This window comes from Lathamus discolor, chromosome 2, assembly GCF_037157495.1.
Source record: "Lathamus discolor isolate bLatDis1 chromosome 2, bLatDis1.hap1, whole genome shotgun sequence".
Classification (NCBI taxonomy): Eukaryota; Metazoa; Chordata; class Aves; order Psittaciformes; family Psittacidae; genus Lathamus; species Lathamus discolor.
The window spans coordinates 34,856,633-34,873,214 of NC_088885.1; the positions used below are offsets into that span (position 1 = coordinate 34,856,633).

At 43.0% G+C, this 16,582-nt stretch overlaps 1 protein-coding gene across 1 annotated transcript in view; it reads left to right on the plus strand.

Moving 5' to 3' along the window:
* The window catches only part of CALCR (calcitonin receptor), a 140,175-nt gene that overhangs the window by 63,829 nt on the left and 59,764 nt on the right, over positions 1–16,582 (plus strand). Inside the window, exon 2 of the mRNA XM_065669235.1 lies at positions 2,324–2,411. Within this exon, the coding sequence (XP_065525307.1) occupies positions 2,364–2,411 (48 nt within the window). The 5' untranslated portion in view covers positions 2,324–2,363. The remainder of the gene's footprint in view (positions 1–2,323; positions 2,412–16,582) is intronic.

Here is a 16,582-nt window from a genome sequence, read left to right on the forward strand (position 1 = left end):
GCATGTCAGCCATTCCTGTGGCTAGACCTGGCGAGGAAAATAAAGACTAGAAATATCAAGACTATATAAGATTTAGCACGGGAAATACTTCTTACTCATTTACTTGTATGTGGTATCATACATACATTATGTGGCACTGTCATTACAGTTAATAGAGGGGAAAATAATGTATTTTTATTTAATTTTTCTTTTAATTAGGAGCAATGGAACAGGAAACTTTTTGAATAGCTCTTTCAGTATATAGTAACAAATATTCACAAAATCTCACAAGGGTAAGATTTACCTGCAGCTATAGCTGTAACCCAACAGAGTGCTGCAAACACTCCCACCACAAACCACACGAACACTAGACATATCACAGGTAACTTGAATTGCATATTGATTTGCTTATGCTTTCTAGTTCACAGTATTGTGTGGAACTCTGGGCCATTTGTGGAAAGTGCTGTAGATTTTAAAACTGCAAAGTCCTTCCTTTGCCTGCTTTTTACTAAATCACTGTAGGTGGGCAGAAATAATGTGGCCAGCAAGAACAATAGAGGCATCCACCAGACAGGCTTTACACCACACTACAGAACACTTTACAGTACAGTTGTAACTGTAGGAACACCTGTGTGTGCTTGTATGTCAGCTCATTCCATAGCTGACCAAGACCCATTGTTTATATCTTCATGAATCTTTTTGACAGTTTGGAACCAATGCACACTGCAGTGAATAGTCTGGAGAAGATGCAGATAATTCCACGCATTTTGCTCTGATCTAGCTGTCCTATTTTGCTTCAATCGAGTTGTCTGCCATTGGTGATCAAATGCAAATATGTGGCCGATAGCATAATTGCATATTATTTCTGTGTCATTTGCCTGTCCCATTACCTCTGGCAAGGCTCAGACAGTAATAAGACTACTTATTATTAGATGCAAATCCTCCGAACCCTCTTTTCCATTACTTTGTGTTTTATAGAATCTCAGCGACACATAGCTTCAATGCTCCTATTTGGATCTGATAGGAGATTACATCCATTTGGGTGACAATGAAGTGCCACGCCTTTATTGCATTTTAAGATTATGTGTATCTGCTTTGACCATTTCAAGATGAGAAAAAGTGTTACAGTGCTGTTGTGCAAGCAGTTGCATTCACAGAATCACAGAATCCCAAGGGTTGGAAGGGACCTCAAAAGATCATCTAGTCCAACCTCCATTGCATTGCTCACTACATATTAAGTAGACTAAGCGTCCAGGTCTGTGTGCCGTTTTCCCATTAAATTTCTGGATTTCGGATATGCAAGGTGCTCACAGGGTTGTCTGGCTCAGTAGGAAACACCTCACTCTTTGTTTTTAGACTGTCTGAAAATAAAGCTCTGTGACTGCTCACTGTCTTGCTGGGGTTGAAGGTGATCTGCAGGCATGTTGCACAGCCCATGCACCACTAGTTGTCCATGAGACATCAGAAGGCACTGTGGTCTTGGCAAAAGCCGTGTTTCTTACTCTAATGCAGAAGTTCCATTTTTTGTGAAACTAAAGATGATGTGTTGGTGCAAAGAGCTTTGTTTGCTTGTACTCCCAAAACTGTGAAGCAGTATGGTGGTACATGGCAGCCCCTGGATATTTCTCCTAGAAAGGCCAGATGGGTGTTGATTTAGTTAAAAAAATGGAAAACCAAAAAGCTGCTAATCCAGTTATTTCCAAGCCTGTGGAGTCATGGCCGTGCTCTGCCTCCCTGCGCAGCACTTTGTGCAGCTGAAGCAGTCATTCTTGACAGCCTGAGGGGTTACACTGCCCTGTGTCCATCCACAGTCTATACAAGCTAATCCCCCAGTGTTGATCCCAGTTTCTCTTTTCCTGGCACACTTGCTTATTCACCTAGCTAGTGATTACCCAACCTCTGGCTTTCTCTAGTCCCATAAATAAGCCTTTTGAGCTGCCACTACGCTTATCTGTGAACAGGATCTTTCTGGAGTTCTAGCTCATTTTAAAAATATGCACATTCTTCATAGTTCTGCAGCTGTATGTGTAGTTTAGAAGCAACTGAATGAGGACAACCAAGGTAACCTCAGCTGGCAAAGACACGGAGTTTAACACAGATCTGCTGCTGGCAGCATAGTAACATGGGGCTGTAATCCCATCAGCTGAACCCACCACCAGAGATCCATGGAGGAGACCTAAGCACACAGGCCTCCAGTGAAATTAAATGAGTACACTCAAGGCTAGTGGTGAACACACACAGAGTCTACTTAAAGTGTAAGAAAATGCTTATATGTAAAGGCAAGGAATTTATCCTAACAGATAAAATCTAACACTGCTTTTTATTTTTGGTGTTTAATTCCCAGAAAGGTCAGCTACAAGGTGTTTCTCCAGGAGAACTCCACAATGAAAAAAACAACCCACAGTTGCTTCTTAGTGATTATGCTTCTACTTGTAAGTATGAGAAAACTGAACTGCTTATGATATGTGACAAATTGTGGTGATGTTCAGAAAAATGATTACCAAGTTATATTTGTGATACTGCACTGCTGAAGGAATGAGTTCCCTTACTGATAAATTTCAAATTAAGGTTAATAATGTTTCTAAATAAGATATAACATTATGGACTTGAAATCGTTTTTTGGTGAGACAGAACTGCAAGTCTGAAGAAGATAATGCATGTGATTTTTAATTTCTGTGTTTTACAGGCTGCAGCATATCAGTCACATGGAAACTTACATGCTTGAAATCTTAATGTTGTTGTGTGGGACTTAGAGTAGCTTAAGTAATTGTGGAATTTTATTGTTTGTAGATACTCTACTATTAGGAAGGCAACTGACATGGAAAATAACAGTATAAAGTTTAGTTAGTTCAAATGTTATTTTGAGCTGTTTAGTACCGATATTACAGTTGTAATATTGGTATAATAATGTTGTAATAAGTTGTAATATTTCAATGTATGTGACACGGCTGAGTAACTTGTTCTAAGTATACAGTAAATTCATTTTTACTTGGCTATTTCTTACGTAAGTTGAATGCTTTCTCTGGTGTCTACTTATGAAACCTCAAGTTATTGGCAATTATTATAGAATAATAATTTCATAATATTATATAAACAATATTATATAAATAATTATATATAACTGAGGCCCTGAGCCCCAGTTATAGTATGGTCAGAATATGTATGAATGATGCTACTGGGAACAACCACCTCTTTACCCTGGTAAGTAACTTGCATGCTGGATGCCACCTGATTGCCCCACTGCTTATCTCTGTGTTCCTGAAGAAAACTTTGATTCTTATTCTTCTTGTGTTTTGTTGGTTAGCTGCTCATGCCCCTCTTCTTCCCGTCTTCTTTTCCAACACCTGAATGTGGAACATTTGTGTGTGTCTCCCCATCAACTCCCATCCTTTCTGGCTATAAGTTGTAGAAACAGGGCTAGAAGACACATTGGGGAACATTACAGACTGCTCTCCCTGATTTATTTGTTAGGCTGTGTCTCTTCTCTTGTCTCAGCCTAGCATAACTTGCCCACAATGCTGTTTGCCATTTAAATTTATATGTATAAAAATGAGGGAAGGAAAGTAGAGAACAGTAAGAGAATGATGGATCTAAGAAGGTAAAAAGAAAAGAATTGAATGAGGCTGTGGAGAACAGAGAAGAACTGCAAAGAATACCCCACTTTGGTGAGACACTGAATTCATAGTTTAGGAATTGGACCCTCAACCAAACAACAGCTGGAGAGCAGGATCAAAACCAGAGGAGAGTTCATGCATTTCTGCTAACTTGGTCTCAGAGGAATTTGTCCTGAATTAGTTATTGAGTTGATGAATCATCCCTGTGCTTGGCAGAAATCTTCTGAATATATACTGAAATATTCTGGTATTTTTGACCTTGTGTGACTGTTTCACATACCCATGCAAGGGATGCACGTAACGATGCACTGGCTGGCAAATCACCCATTGTCAGAGATCTCTCTAGTAAAACAGCCTAACAGAGACCAGCTTCCTTCTGAGATTGAATACTAGCATAGCCTGTTATCAGCATAGCCTAACAGGAGCCTTGGCAAAGAATAGCGATTCTTCCTTTAACAAGCCAATTATGACTGAAGGAACAGTTCCAGATGGTTTTTCTTCCCCAGTCAAGTGTCAGGACTGTAAATATTCTGATAACTAAAATTTTCAACAGCATTTCTGAGTGTCTGAGGTGCTCTAGCCTACAGCATGAATTTGTAGGTCAACCCTGAAGGACTGGGCTCATCCTTGCTCTGTTGACTGTAGATCTTTTAAACCTCTCATCCATGATAGCGTATGTTCAACGTTAGTTCTGTGATCATTCCTGCAGTACTTCAGGACTAGGATTTCTTTAAGAAAATGCAGATATCTGCTTCCTTTCCTTTTAGATATATTTGCACCAGAGGGTTCTCCAAATTCTGACCTCAGTGGGTAACTTACATGTAGATTTCCTTACATTTTCACTGTTCCAATCTCTATATTCCTTCCTTCCCCACTGCAGTGGCCAAATGGTGATCTACACCTAGATTAATTTATCTTCTGGTAAGGGAGAAGCAAGGGTCATAGAAGTAACTCATGAAGCAGTGCTGTTTCCTTGGTCACACTTACCAGCAGGTTGCTGTTAGATCAAATATGAAAAATACTTGGCATCAGTAATTTTTCCAGAAATTTCCCCACCTGTAGCTGGCAGAAATTGTTCATTTTTTACATTTTATTTGTGATCTGTGATGAGGAATGGGTGTCTTTCTTTCTCTTCCAAAAAGACTTTTTCCACTCTGTTGATTCTTCTAATCAATCCTTGGTTCCCAGAGCTATGAGCTCCTGGGACTTACACGTCAGTCGCTGTCTGAGGTTGAGGAAGATACAGTAATTAAAGTCATTTGTGACACAGGGGTGATCTCCCATTCCTGTTTTCTACTCACCCACAAAGATCCTCCAGATCTTTCTTTGATGGCTTTGATGATTTACTGTCACCATCTCATCTGTGTCCTCCACTCCTACCTGGTGACTGCAAGCTGTTGCAGAGCAATACAACCTACTGGTCCTTGCTTTCTCCCCTGGGCTCCATAGACACCCCCTTCCCCACAGTCTCTTTTAGACTTGTCACCAAGGGGTTTTGCTGCCTTCTGATAGAAATTCTCTCTCTCTTACATATGTAATTTTTTACATAGAACAAATAGAACTTTACTCTTCTGTCTCTAGGTCCATAATGACTTGCCTTTGCTGAACAAAAACTAAAGCACCAATTGCTCCAAAACCTAATTTAGAAATAAAACTAACTCCTTGTCTTCCTCTTTGATGGCTTCCCTTGCTTTTAGATGCACAATAATGCATCACCAGATAGTCCTCTACAATTCAAAGTTAATTCCATTAGAAAAATTTAACTTAATTATTTCTTAGTTCACTTTATTCCTGATGCTTTCTAGCTTTTTGTACTTATGAAGAGCCACATAATGTATCTGAGATTTGCTTCCTCAAGTATGTGAGCCCCTGTGAGCTGGAGCAATTGTTCATCTCCTCAGTGCACATTTTTCTCTGCAAGAAAGATGGAGTGTCAGCACAGTGTATCCAGAGGCATCAAACAGCAGAGACCGAAGACGAAACAAGCTTGGGTCTCTTTCCTGTGTGTCTGATCAATTTTGAAGGACATTGAGAAAAGAGAGTTCTATGCTTTGTACGACTTTGTCAAGTAAGGACTGGCATGTAGTGCCTACAAATGGTAGCTTGGTCTTCTCCTGTGAATGAGGATTGATGCAAGTAGGTTTTTTGTACAGGTTCCAATTCTGTTGTCCTGAGCCAACCACAAAGTGAACAGTAAGGACAAAATGGATGATGCAGTTAAAGACCACATTGTTAGGTCCATTAGACCAAGACTGCATTTAAAATAAATTAATCTTGAGTAAAAAACCAATTTGTACAAGTTCATTAAGTCCAAATCTGTCAAATTTTTCCAAGCCTCAGTCACTAAGCTATGCAGAGTCTGGTACACTGTGTCAGCTCCTGAAAGGCTTGTGAATAAGTTTCATTCACAAAACATGCAAAGTTAATTATGTGAAAGCCTAAATTTAATTTTCGATAACTGCATGAACTGGCAATGTTTGGAACACTGTTGTGGGAGGTTTAAGTCTGAGACTTAATTACGAGTCAATTAGTAGGACACTTGCCACCATGATGAGGGTACCACTCAAGGTGTACCCGTTTGATCCTCACAGCTGGGAGTGTGATGCACATAGCTGGCCATGTGGTCCTCTGGGTTTCTGCCACCTGCCCAGCTTAGTGGCTCTCACCATGAGTCTCAAAACCCATGTCTGTGCGAGCAGTGTAAGCGCAAGCCTTTCCCTGCTTACACAGCAGCTCTTCCAGCATCTGGTCCTAAGCAGATCCCACCCTTTGTGGGCCAGAAGAGCTGCCGAAGAGCTGTCGAAGAGCTGCCAAAGATCTATCAAAACCTCCTTTGGCATGCTTCATCAGAACCTTACTTATTGCTTGGCGTGGCTAGCAGAGCCCAGGGGCTTCCCTAGCCTTGGATGATGAAAACCCTCAGGTCTCATCACCTTGAGACCATGCCTTTGAAAACTTGTTCTGAAATCCCTTTGGATTATGGGCTGCTTCAAGCAGTAAGGAAGTGGACTTGCAAGTTCTGGAGCTCTTCTCACACAAGGAAAACTCAGAAAGCAATCTGCTGATGTTTTTAAGTTGTTAGAATTAATGTGAGAATTTGAGGCTCAAGCTGCCCATGATTCCTAAAAATGAGAGGAATTGTGTTGCGTTCACCCTGTTTCAGAGGCGATCAGGATGTCTTGTCTCCACTTTTGCTTCTTAAAAAAATGAGTGTTGCTATGCAGCTGATGGCCCTAAAGAGGCCCCACACAAGATGATAATCAGAGCTGCAGGCAAAAATCCGTGAAGTATTCTGTAGCCTTCCTTTAAGCTCTCAGTTTGCATCAGGCTACTCTGGGAGTAAAGGTTCTTCATGTGAGCAAATACTGCATCAGTGGAAAAGAACCGTAAGATTTGTGAGTTGCTTTTCATTACAAGTGCCTTGTCTTCATCTGCTGTGGCTCATAATCTCATGCTTGTTTAAACAGCTGCCAGAATCTACAATTTAAGTTGCATGGCATATCGCTGTGAGGTAATTTCCATCCTGCTTCAACAGCAGTTGAGTATGGGACAATTTCAACATTCAGTGGTTAAGTAAAACATGTCATGTTGAGATATTTCCCCAAAGAAATTGCTTGCTGTTTCTGAGCACATTTATGATGGATAAGAAATAATTGTTACGTTTACTATCATGCACTAATGACCTTCCTAAGGCATCACAGTCATTTTCTTCTCCCTCCTAACACTAGCAGATGTGAAAAGTACTTCCAATGTACCTGAAGTATGAGAGGGGCTCTGCAACCAGTCTAAATGATGCTGAGCTCTCACTCATAGATGTGATGTATTGAAGGGCAGGGGTTTAGTGACCTACAAAGTGACTATACATAGCACTTTTAAAAGAATTGTAATAAATGAATGTTTGAGCTGTCAAAATCAGTAACAAACAGTTAGAGCATCCAGAATTTAAGGTATGTTTTGACTGATCTCAACGACAAATGTTGCAGAATTACTGTATTCAGTGGAAGGAGTGAAAAAAAAGGCAAAGAAAGCTACAAATACCTTTCTTCTTAAGTGTCATGTCTATGTATGTATAGTCAACAGTTTATATACTTAATCTCCTTGAGGGTAGAAGAAAAATATTTGGGGCTGCTTGTTCATCATGTCCAATATTTTGTGGGGGGGAAAAAAAGGGCACTTTATACTTGCTTGTCTGGACTCTCTTTTGCAGAAATGGGCAGAGTCTTGCACAGGTTAAAATCAGGTATCTGTTTTACAGGAAGCAGGGTGCTATTTGTTCATTTCAATATAGTGCAATAATGAAGCCAAACTGCTTTCTCTAGATTCTTTTCTTAATTCTAGGTATAAAGTGAACTTCAGTATTCCCAGCAGCCTGATTTTTTCTCTTTGTAATGAGAATTCATTTTCTTATAACAGTCATTTGTCACGTGGTGGCTTGGTGGTCGTATGTATGACGTCATTTACTTGGACTTTTAGGAGTGACATCATATGTACGGCTGCTAAACTGCTGCATGGGACATCACTTAAACAGTTCTCTTCTGAAGAAATCATACCAATCATTTTCAGGCTATGAACACATCCTGATTATTAAGTTGTGAATTATTTATTTCTTTTTAATAAAGAATATTTATAAATGAATGAGGCATTCCTTTGTTGTATCAACATCATTTGTATTTCCATCTGAAGTTACTGATGGATGGGAAGGCTTTTTAACATGCAGCAATGGACTCTGAACATTCAAATTCTGTTCAATAGCATAGGTAGATGAAAATTATTTAATTTTGGCTTTTTATGGTGAAAAAGTGTTTTAAAAGTTAATTCCTAAAATACCTAGATATAATTATTAAAACATAGCAGCAGAGGTGTTTCCTTATCATTAGGTCCATGAGATTACACACACACAGAGGCTTGTGAGACATTGTCAGCCTCTCCTATTAGCATGATACACACTAAGCTTTCCCTCCCATGTTGCCATTCCCAAGCTCCTGCTACTTCTGATAAAAAAAAATACTGACACAAAGATTTCTTTCTGCACTGTTTGCCCTCTCCTGACCCCTCCAATCAGGAGCATAAGAAGACCAAAACAAATAATATCTGACATCACAAATTGTACCAAGATTTTTGTCAGAGTGAGCTCCAGGAATACAAGGCTGGATCATTAGCCCACTGAATTGACTTCAGAGAGGTCAGGGTTTAGGCTCGGACCCCTGAAGTGGTGGAGGACATGTGATTATCCTATGCATGATAGAAAACACCAGCATTGCAAACAGAGGTCTGATGGCTCAACCTCTTGCAAGCCACCAGATTAATTTTTTCATTAATCTGCTGAAACAGTCATCTGATTTTAAGGTTGAAGAAAGTATTGTTCAAACTACCATGGCCAGATTTTCAAATCTAGGCAAACAGAAATGAGTAACAGCAATCAAAGAGAAGAGTGCACAAAAAGGGTGTATCACAGATGAACAATAGCAGTAATACACTTACATATAACCCCTTATTTTGGTTTCACACAAGCTATGCAAGTACATCAGAAATGCAAAGAACTTTGAAAGTCTGAGCCTTTGTGTTTGGTGAAAAGAAAAAAAAAAAACAAGAAAATTTAAAAGACATCACAAATCTAGTATTATCCCAGTTTTTATCCAAACTTGCTTTAGAATTACTGTATGCCATTAAACTATTTCCACTGGTGAAGTAATTTCCATTGAGCATTAGCAACACAGACTTATTTATACTTTTAATCGCTCTGAGAGAATTCCTGGCACAAATGTGGGCAATAGACATTTTGCTGGCAATTTTGACTGGGCATACGAATATATAATAAAATATATGCCTGCTGAAAGGCAGCAGAATGGGCAGTCCTCCTGGCTACACGGTTGAGCACTTTAAATAATTTTGTGCACAATCCAAGACAACTATCCTGTTCACCATCACATGTACTCTCTGTCTCCAAGTATTAAATTATTCTCATTAACCCGTATCCAACAAGAGCCTTCTTCAGGAAGTGGATTAGCCCTTTACACACACAAGTTATTGTAGAATCATAGAGTCATAGAATCATAGAATAGTTAGGGTTGGAAGGGACCTTCAAGTATCATCTAGTCCACCCCCCATGCAATGGGCAGGGACATCTTCATAAAATCATATGATCATAGAATAGTTAGAGTTAGAAAGGACCTTCAGATCATCTAGTTCCAAGACCTCAGCCATGGGCAGGGACGCCTCACACTAAACTATGTCACCCAAGGCTTTGTCCAACCTGGCCTTGAACACCGCCAGGGATGGAGCATTCATCATTTCTTTGGGCAACCTGTTCCAGTGCCTCACCACCCTCACAGTAAGGAACTTCTTCCTTATGTCTAACCTGAACTTCCCCTGTTTAAGTTTTAACCCATTACCCCTTGTCCTGTCACTACAGTCCCTAATGAAGAGTCCCTCCTCAGCATCCTTGTAGCCCCCTTCAGGTACTGGAAGGCTGCTATTAGGTCCCCACGCAGCCTTCTCTTCTCCAGGCTGAACAGCCCCAACTTTCTCAGCCTGTCTTCATATGGGAGGTGCTCCAGTCCCCTGATCATCCTCATGGCCTCCTCTGGACTTGCTCCAACAGCTCCATGTCCTTTTTATGTTGAGGACACCAGAACTGCACACAATGCTCCAGGTGAGGTCTCACGAGAGCAGAGGGGCAGGATCACCTCCTTTGACCTGCTGGTCATGCTCCTTTGATGAAGCCCAGGGTACGGCTGGCTTTCTGGGCTGTGAGCACACACTGAAGCTGGATCATGTTTAATTTCTTGTCGACCAAAAAACCCATATCCTCCTCTGCAGGGCTGCTCTGAATCACTTCTCCTCCCAACCTGTAGCTGTGCCTGGGATTGCCCTGACCCAGGCGTAGGATCTTGCACTTGAATTGGTTGAACTTCATGAGGCTGGCATTGGCCCATGTCTCAAGCGTGTCGAGGTGCCTCTCAATGGCATCCAGAAAAGTGCTGGGGTGATTTGTTGCCAGTCTCTCAATCTCTGCCCTCTATGCAGTACCCTTACGTGATACTTAGCTGAGGTTCCTAAAACTGTTCTAGACAACTGAGTCAGTTACTTCTTTTTCTTGAGTGTTGCAGAGAAAAGCCGCTCAGGCCACGCAGTTTAAACCAAATTGGGATTAAAACACTTTATTCAGCTATGAAGAACAGGGAATTAGGCAGCAGTTGGTCAAGTGTTGCATTCAAGTAGTAATACAAGAGGTAAACCCCCAAACTAGACACATGAATGATAATAAACACAAGCAAATATGTAAACATCCTGTGTAATAAACACAGATTTCTGAACTAATTCTTCTTTCCAAGAAGAAGACTTCACCATAAGCAGCACAGTAGCACCTGCCACTTGGTGTATGAGTAATTCCCATGGTGAGGGAATCCTGTATGCTCTCTATGTTTCTGCAATGTTCATGCAGAGGGAACCAAAACCCTGTTCTTTCTTTCTTTCACCTCTGGGATCGCCACACTCAAATGACTGTAAGTGTTATAAAAGCCTTTATTGATACAGTCTGGACATAAGGATTAATGTAGAGGGACAGCCCGCAGTGGTGCCCAGTGTGGGGCCACCATGGGCAGGGACATCCCCCTGGGCCTCCTGGGCACAGGCACTGCCTCAGGGCCAGCAGCCCAAAGGCCTTTCTCCAAGGCACGCTGGGCGAAGGGGCAGCCGCAGCAGCAGCAGGGCTGCGGTGGGCAGGGCTGCGGGGGCCCTGTCACCCCGTTATAGTGCCAGCACCCGGCAACGCAGCATCACAGTGCTCTGAGGCACTATAAAGCCCAGCGCCCTCGGCCAGTGCTTTGGAGCTCCAGTGCCAGGCACTGGAAGGGTTCTTGCTCCTAGGCTCCATCAGGCCAGCGGCATTTTGCTCTTCTTGGGAGCCCCTGAGAGGGCTCCAGGTGGAGGCGGAACAGGCAGTGCCAGCGTCCCCTTGTCCCCTTAGAGGCATAACCAGCCCGTGGACCGGGAGCAGGTCTTGCTCACGTGCTCGGGGTCAGGAAGGAATTTTCCCCCGGGGCAGATTGGCACCGGTCCTCGGGGGTTTTTTGCCTTCCTCTGAGCACTGAGCACGACCACTTGTCAGGGCTCCTCTGGTCCTGGTGCTCTGCGTTATCGCCTGCTGCTCATGCACCACGAAGATGGCCCCTCGTGTCCTGCAGCTGGGGGGGAAGGCTTTTTTGCCCCCAGGTGGACTAGCAAGTGTCCCCGGGGTTTTTTGCCTTCTCTGCAGCTGAGCACAGCCCCCTCATGGCGCTCCTTTGGGCTACTGTAGCCCAAAAACAGCTGCTTGTGCTCCACGCAGGCGGCCCTTGTGCCCTGCATCCTGGGGGAGGAAGTCTTCTGCACTGCCAAGGTGGCCTCAGTGTGGCCCCGAGACTTTGCTGCATTGAGCACCCCCCTTGTCAGGTCTTCCCCAGCCTATTCTGCCTGGGTTCTTTCTCGCACTGCTCTTGCACCACCGCGGCACCGCTCCTGGCACGGCTTTGTTCCTTTGTCAGGCTGCAAGGGAGCTTTTGTCAATTTAAGACTGAAGGAGGCGTCAGCCTGCTGCTGGCTACGCCTGGGCATCGGGTTAGTGCTTGTGGGCATCAGCTCTGAGAGACTTAGAAAAGCTAGAATCTAAACTAAACTAAAATTACCTAAATAGAAATAAAAGAGAGCAAATAACTTTATTTATAAATAAATAAAATGCTCTTTCCACCTGTAACCTGATTTGTGTTTGATTTGTGTCTCTGGAAGTGGTTTTGGTGCTGAAAACCCCTTGGCATTTCAAGTAGATAATGGTCACATCATTACACAGCTCATCCTGAGTGCAGGGAATGGAATGGAATGGAATGGAATGGAATGGAATGGAATGGAATGGAATGGAGAGCTATGATACGCTATGCATATAGTTCTGCATGACAAGCTCTGACGTAGGCCTGAGGGGCCATCTGCAGTGCAGGTCCCAAGGGAGGCTGGTCCCAGGCATTGAGGCCTATGAACACCCCCTGGACCCTGACACAAATACACCTGCACTCCTCACATGCGCTCCTTTAGACCTGTACGGGGTGCCGCTGGAGAGAGAGGATCAGGCCAGACGGACTCCTGATGGAGCGTGGCTGTTCTCAGGCTCTCGCCTCTGGTTCTGTTTCTATGAAAGAAACAACTCAGGCGTTTTTAAAAACTAGTATTTGGGGGAGGGCGGGGGTTGGGAGCGGGGGAAATCACAAGGAAATGAGCAGGTATTGCCCACGTACAAAAGATCTGCAACCACTGAGTCCAGAAGCACATCCGGCTTCAGGCTGAGGGCTTGATCTTTGAGCCTCACTGGCGTCAGAGATTGCTCTTTTGCTACCCTGTGAAACCCGAACAAACCGGATGAGCACACAAGAGTTTCAAAAACCAGTTCACACGTGTTTTTCGCAACTCTCTTCCGATGCTCAGATTACCCAGAGACAATCGACATCTCTCACCCCCATCAGAAGGCGCAGGCCTCCTTCCCACAAAGTGACAGAGCCAATGCCTGTGGCGGCACATGGTTACCCATTCAATCCCTTCCGCTAGCGCAGGGCTGGGAAGAAACGTCATCCGGTATTTCCTCAGCGTGTACTGATGGGGAAAGCAGGAAGTAGGGAGAAAAAACCTGGAAGTTGGAAGAGACCTACACTGATCATCGAGTCCAACCGCTCAACCATGTCGGGGCTGGCCAGAAGTTAAAGCATGTCATTAAGGGTGTTGTCCAAATGCCCCCAAAGCACTGATGGGCGTAGGGCATTGGCTACCTCTCTAAGAAGCCTGCTCCGGTTTCTGGCCTCCCTCTAGGTAAAGAAATGCTTCCTAAAGTCTGCTCTAAACCTCCCGGGCTCAGCTCTGAACCATTCCCACACGACTTATGCGTGGATCCCAGCGAGAAGAGGTCAGCACCTCCCTCTCCATTTCCTCTCCTTGGGAAGAGCTGTAGAGAGCAGTGAGGTCACCCCTCAGCCTCCTTTTCCCTGCAAAGGAAAAGGAGGCTGTGGGTGCGGTGCCCTCAGCCGCTCCTCCCAGGACATGCCTGCCAGCCCTGACTCCAGCTGTGGTGCTCTCCTCTGGACGCATTCCAGGACCTTCCTGTTCTTAAATGGTGGGGCCCGGAACTACACCCAGTACTCAGAGTGAGCCTGCACCAGCGCTGACTACAGCAGGACAATCACCTCTTCCTCTTTTTTTTTGTGTGTTTTTGGGTTTTGTGTTTTTTATGTTGTTGTTTTGTGTGTTGGTTTGTTCGGTTGTTTTTGTGGTTGTTTTTGTTGTTAGTAGCTCCCAGCTGCCTGGATTAATGTCCTCCTTCTTTTCTGTATGCGCTATGGTGGATACTCATAGCCTCTGCTCAGTCTGAGCCCGGAGTAAGCAGTCTAGTTCCCTCTCAGCTCCCCTGGCACCTTTCAGCTACTGCCTGTCCCGCAGCTCAGCCGCAGCTGCAGGAGGGCCTCCACCAGCACGCACCGAGTGCAGCCCCGGCCATTGTGCCCCCTCGCCTCACGAGAGTGGTGCAGGCAGTTCCTGCACCCCGAGCTCTGCGCTGCAGCCTCCCTGTCTCCAGGAGTGAAACTGACCTCTAAGAATTAAGTGGTTTTGGTCTCTGGATTATGTCTTACCCCGCCAAAATCTTGTTACATCTTCACCAGTTAAAAGATGTAAATAGAGCCTTCTTTTTATGATGGAGTATCTTACTTCTGATTCCAGTTTATATGTTTCCATACTGTGCAACCTCCTGGGAATGGTCAGTCCTTTTAAAAATCATGTGTAAAAGAAGCCAAAAAAAAAAAAACAAAAGTAGGGGAAAGATGTTCTGAAGCACTGAACCATTTCTACAGTTTCTGTCTGTGTAGCTGGCACTTGCCAGTTGTTTCATATCTGCGTTGTGCTTTATTCTGCACAGATAAAGCAAATGAAACTGCAACAGTATTTATGGCCAGCATCACCATCTTTCTGGTCTCTGTCAGTGCGAAGTGATTTTGATCTTGTTCGGTCAAACAGAAGTGAAGAACAGATATCGCCTTGCTAGAAGAAAATGAAAATAAAATAAAATAGTGTTTCAGGGCAAGAAAAACTAGTGATGTTTTCCAAGCATAATCAGATGGTTATGCTTTCAAAACAGGGGTGTGTTCCCAAGCTGGCCCAGAGTATCAAAGGAATCATCGAGAACAGAGGCAATGCCATGGAAGTCTCTCTAGCTTTCCTTGTCAATACTGTTATTCCTCTCTTGAATGCAAATAGCTTTGAACTGAGCAATTATACAAAATAAGAATGGAAAAAATAAGCATGGAATATCTATTAATCACTTCAGAGAAGTACTAACGCTTGTGGGAATACATGGGACACAGAGATCTGAGGGTGTCTAAGAACCTCATCTGCACTTCCCTATACTACATGCTGGATTTAGGATACTGCTTGGTTGGTTTTTAAATGATCCTCATGTACTCCAGTGACTTCCTTTAATTTTTTCGTAAGTGAGGTATCTGTGATGTTTGGCGTTGCTTCTGTATTTCCTGTTCTGGCTTTCTGGATGCTTACTTTCTCACTTGGATGGCCAGATGAAATGTTCCAAGTGGCTTCACTGGCCAAGTATGTCTTTGTGAGTGTGTATATATGTGCATAACTTTTATATAAAATTGTTTCTGCCAGAAAATATCTTCCTTCTTATACCTCCTGTTCTATTTCAAGCACCTGTTTAAGTGCAACAATCCTTCACTGTCCTCCAGTCTTGAGATAGTAGCTGTATATAGTTGAAAATGTTTGTATCAAGAGATTAGATAAAATTAAAAAACAATTGATTAGGTGTAATTCTGAAACTTAAACAGGGGAAGTTTAGATTGGATGTAAGGAAGAAGTTCTTTAGTGTAAGGGTGGTGAGGCACTGGAATGGGTTGCCCAGGGAAGCTGTGAATGCTCCATCCCTGGTGGTGTTCAAGGCCAGGTTGGACAGAGTCTTGGGTGGCATGGTTTAGTGTGAGGTGTCCGTGCCCATGGCAGGGGGCTTGGAACTAGATGATCTTAAGGTCCTTTCCAACCCTAACTATTCTATGATTCTATAAGAAGATTAAACTGAGATGGTTTATCGCAAAAGATTGAAGATAAAGTGATGGGTTTTTTTTAAAATAAGTCAAACAACTGGTTTTGATGTGTATTTTATCAAGGTGTTTTAGTTGTGCAAATGGGAAAAAGATGAGATGTAGTCGCTTCTGATGTGCAGTTAAAAAAGGAATAAGAAGTAAGCTGATATTTAAATTTTCAAGCTTGTCATGTTTTCAGTCTGAACCACTACTTTTCAGTCTGAACCACTACAGATGCTTAAAGACCTGTGTACTAATTTTTGCTGCTAAAAATGTCAAGATAGTATGTTTACGAGAATCCTAAATTTTAAAACAGCCTTCAAATGACTCTGTATGTTTTTGTGGTGGCTTTAGTATGGTTTAGTATAGGGAAAAATAGGAAAGTGCCACAGTGGCATTACTTTTCCTTGGGGAAGCAGAGGAGCTAATTCTTTCATATCACACACATGCAAAGTGTCTTGATATGGGATTAAAAAAGCAGAACAGAATTAACTACGGCTCCATACTCTCATTTCCACCCAGGCTCACAGACCTGGGCTGTGCAACAGAAGGATGGCTGAATGTATGGAAATAAAGATAACCAACCTCTCTACCTCACATTTTTGCCTTCCAGAGGCAAGGATGCTTCCTTTTGCTCTACAGGCAACTCAAATTGGGAGAAGTCAGAAGATACCACTTGATAAAGAGGATATTGGTATTCAGACTCTCAAATTTAGGGACACTTTGCTTAAAGGTACTGAAGTAGAAGCTAAGACCAAGTAGTGAGGTTAAAACTCTCTGCACTGTGTTTCTATGACCACATTTGAAGAAGCTCAAAGCAGGTGACATAAACCATGAAATAATCTGTTTTGAGGCTGTGGCATCTAGTTATTTTGTCTGGGCAGT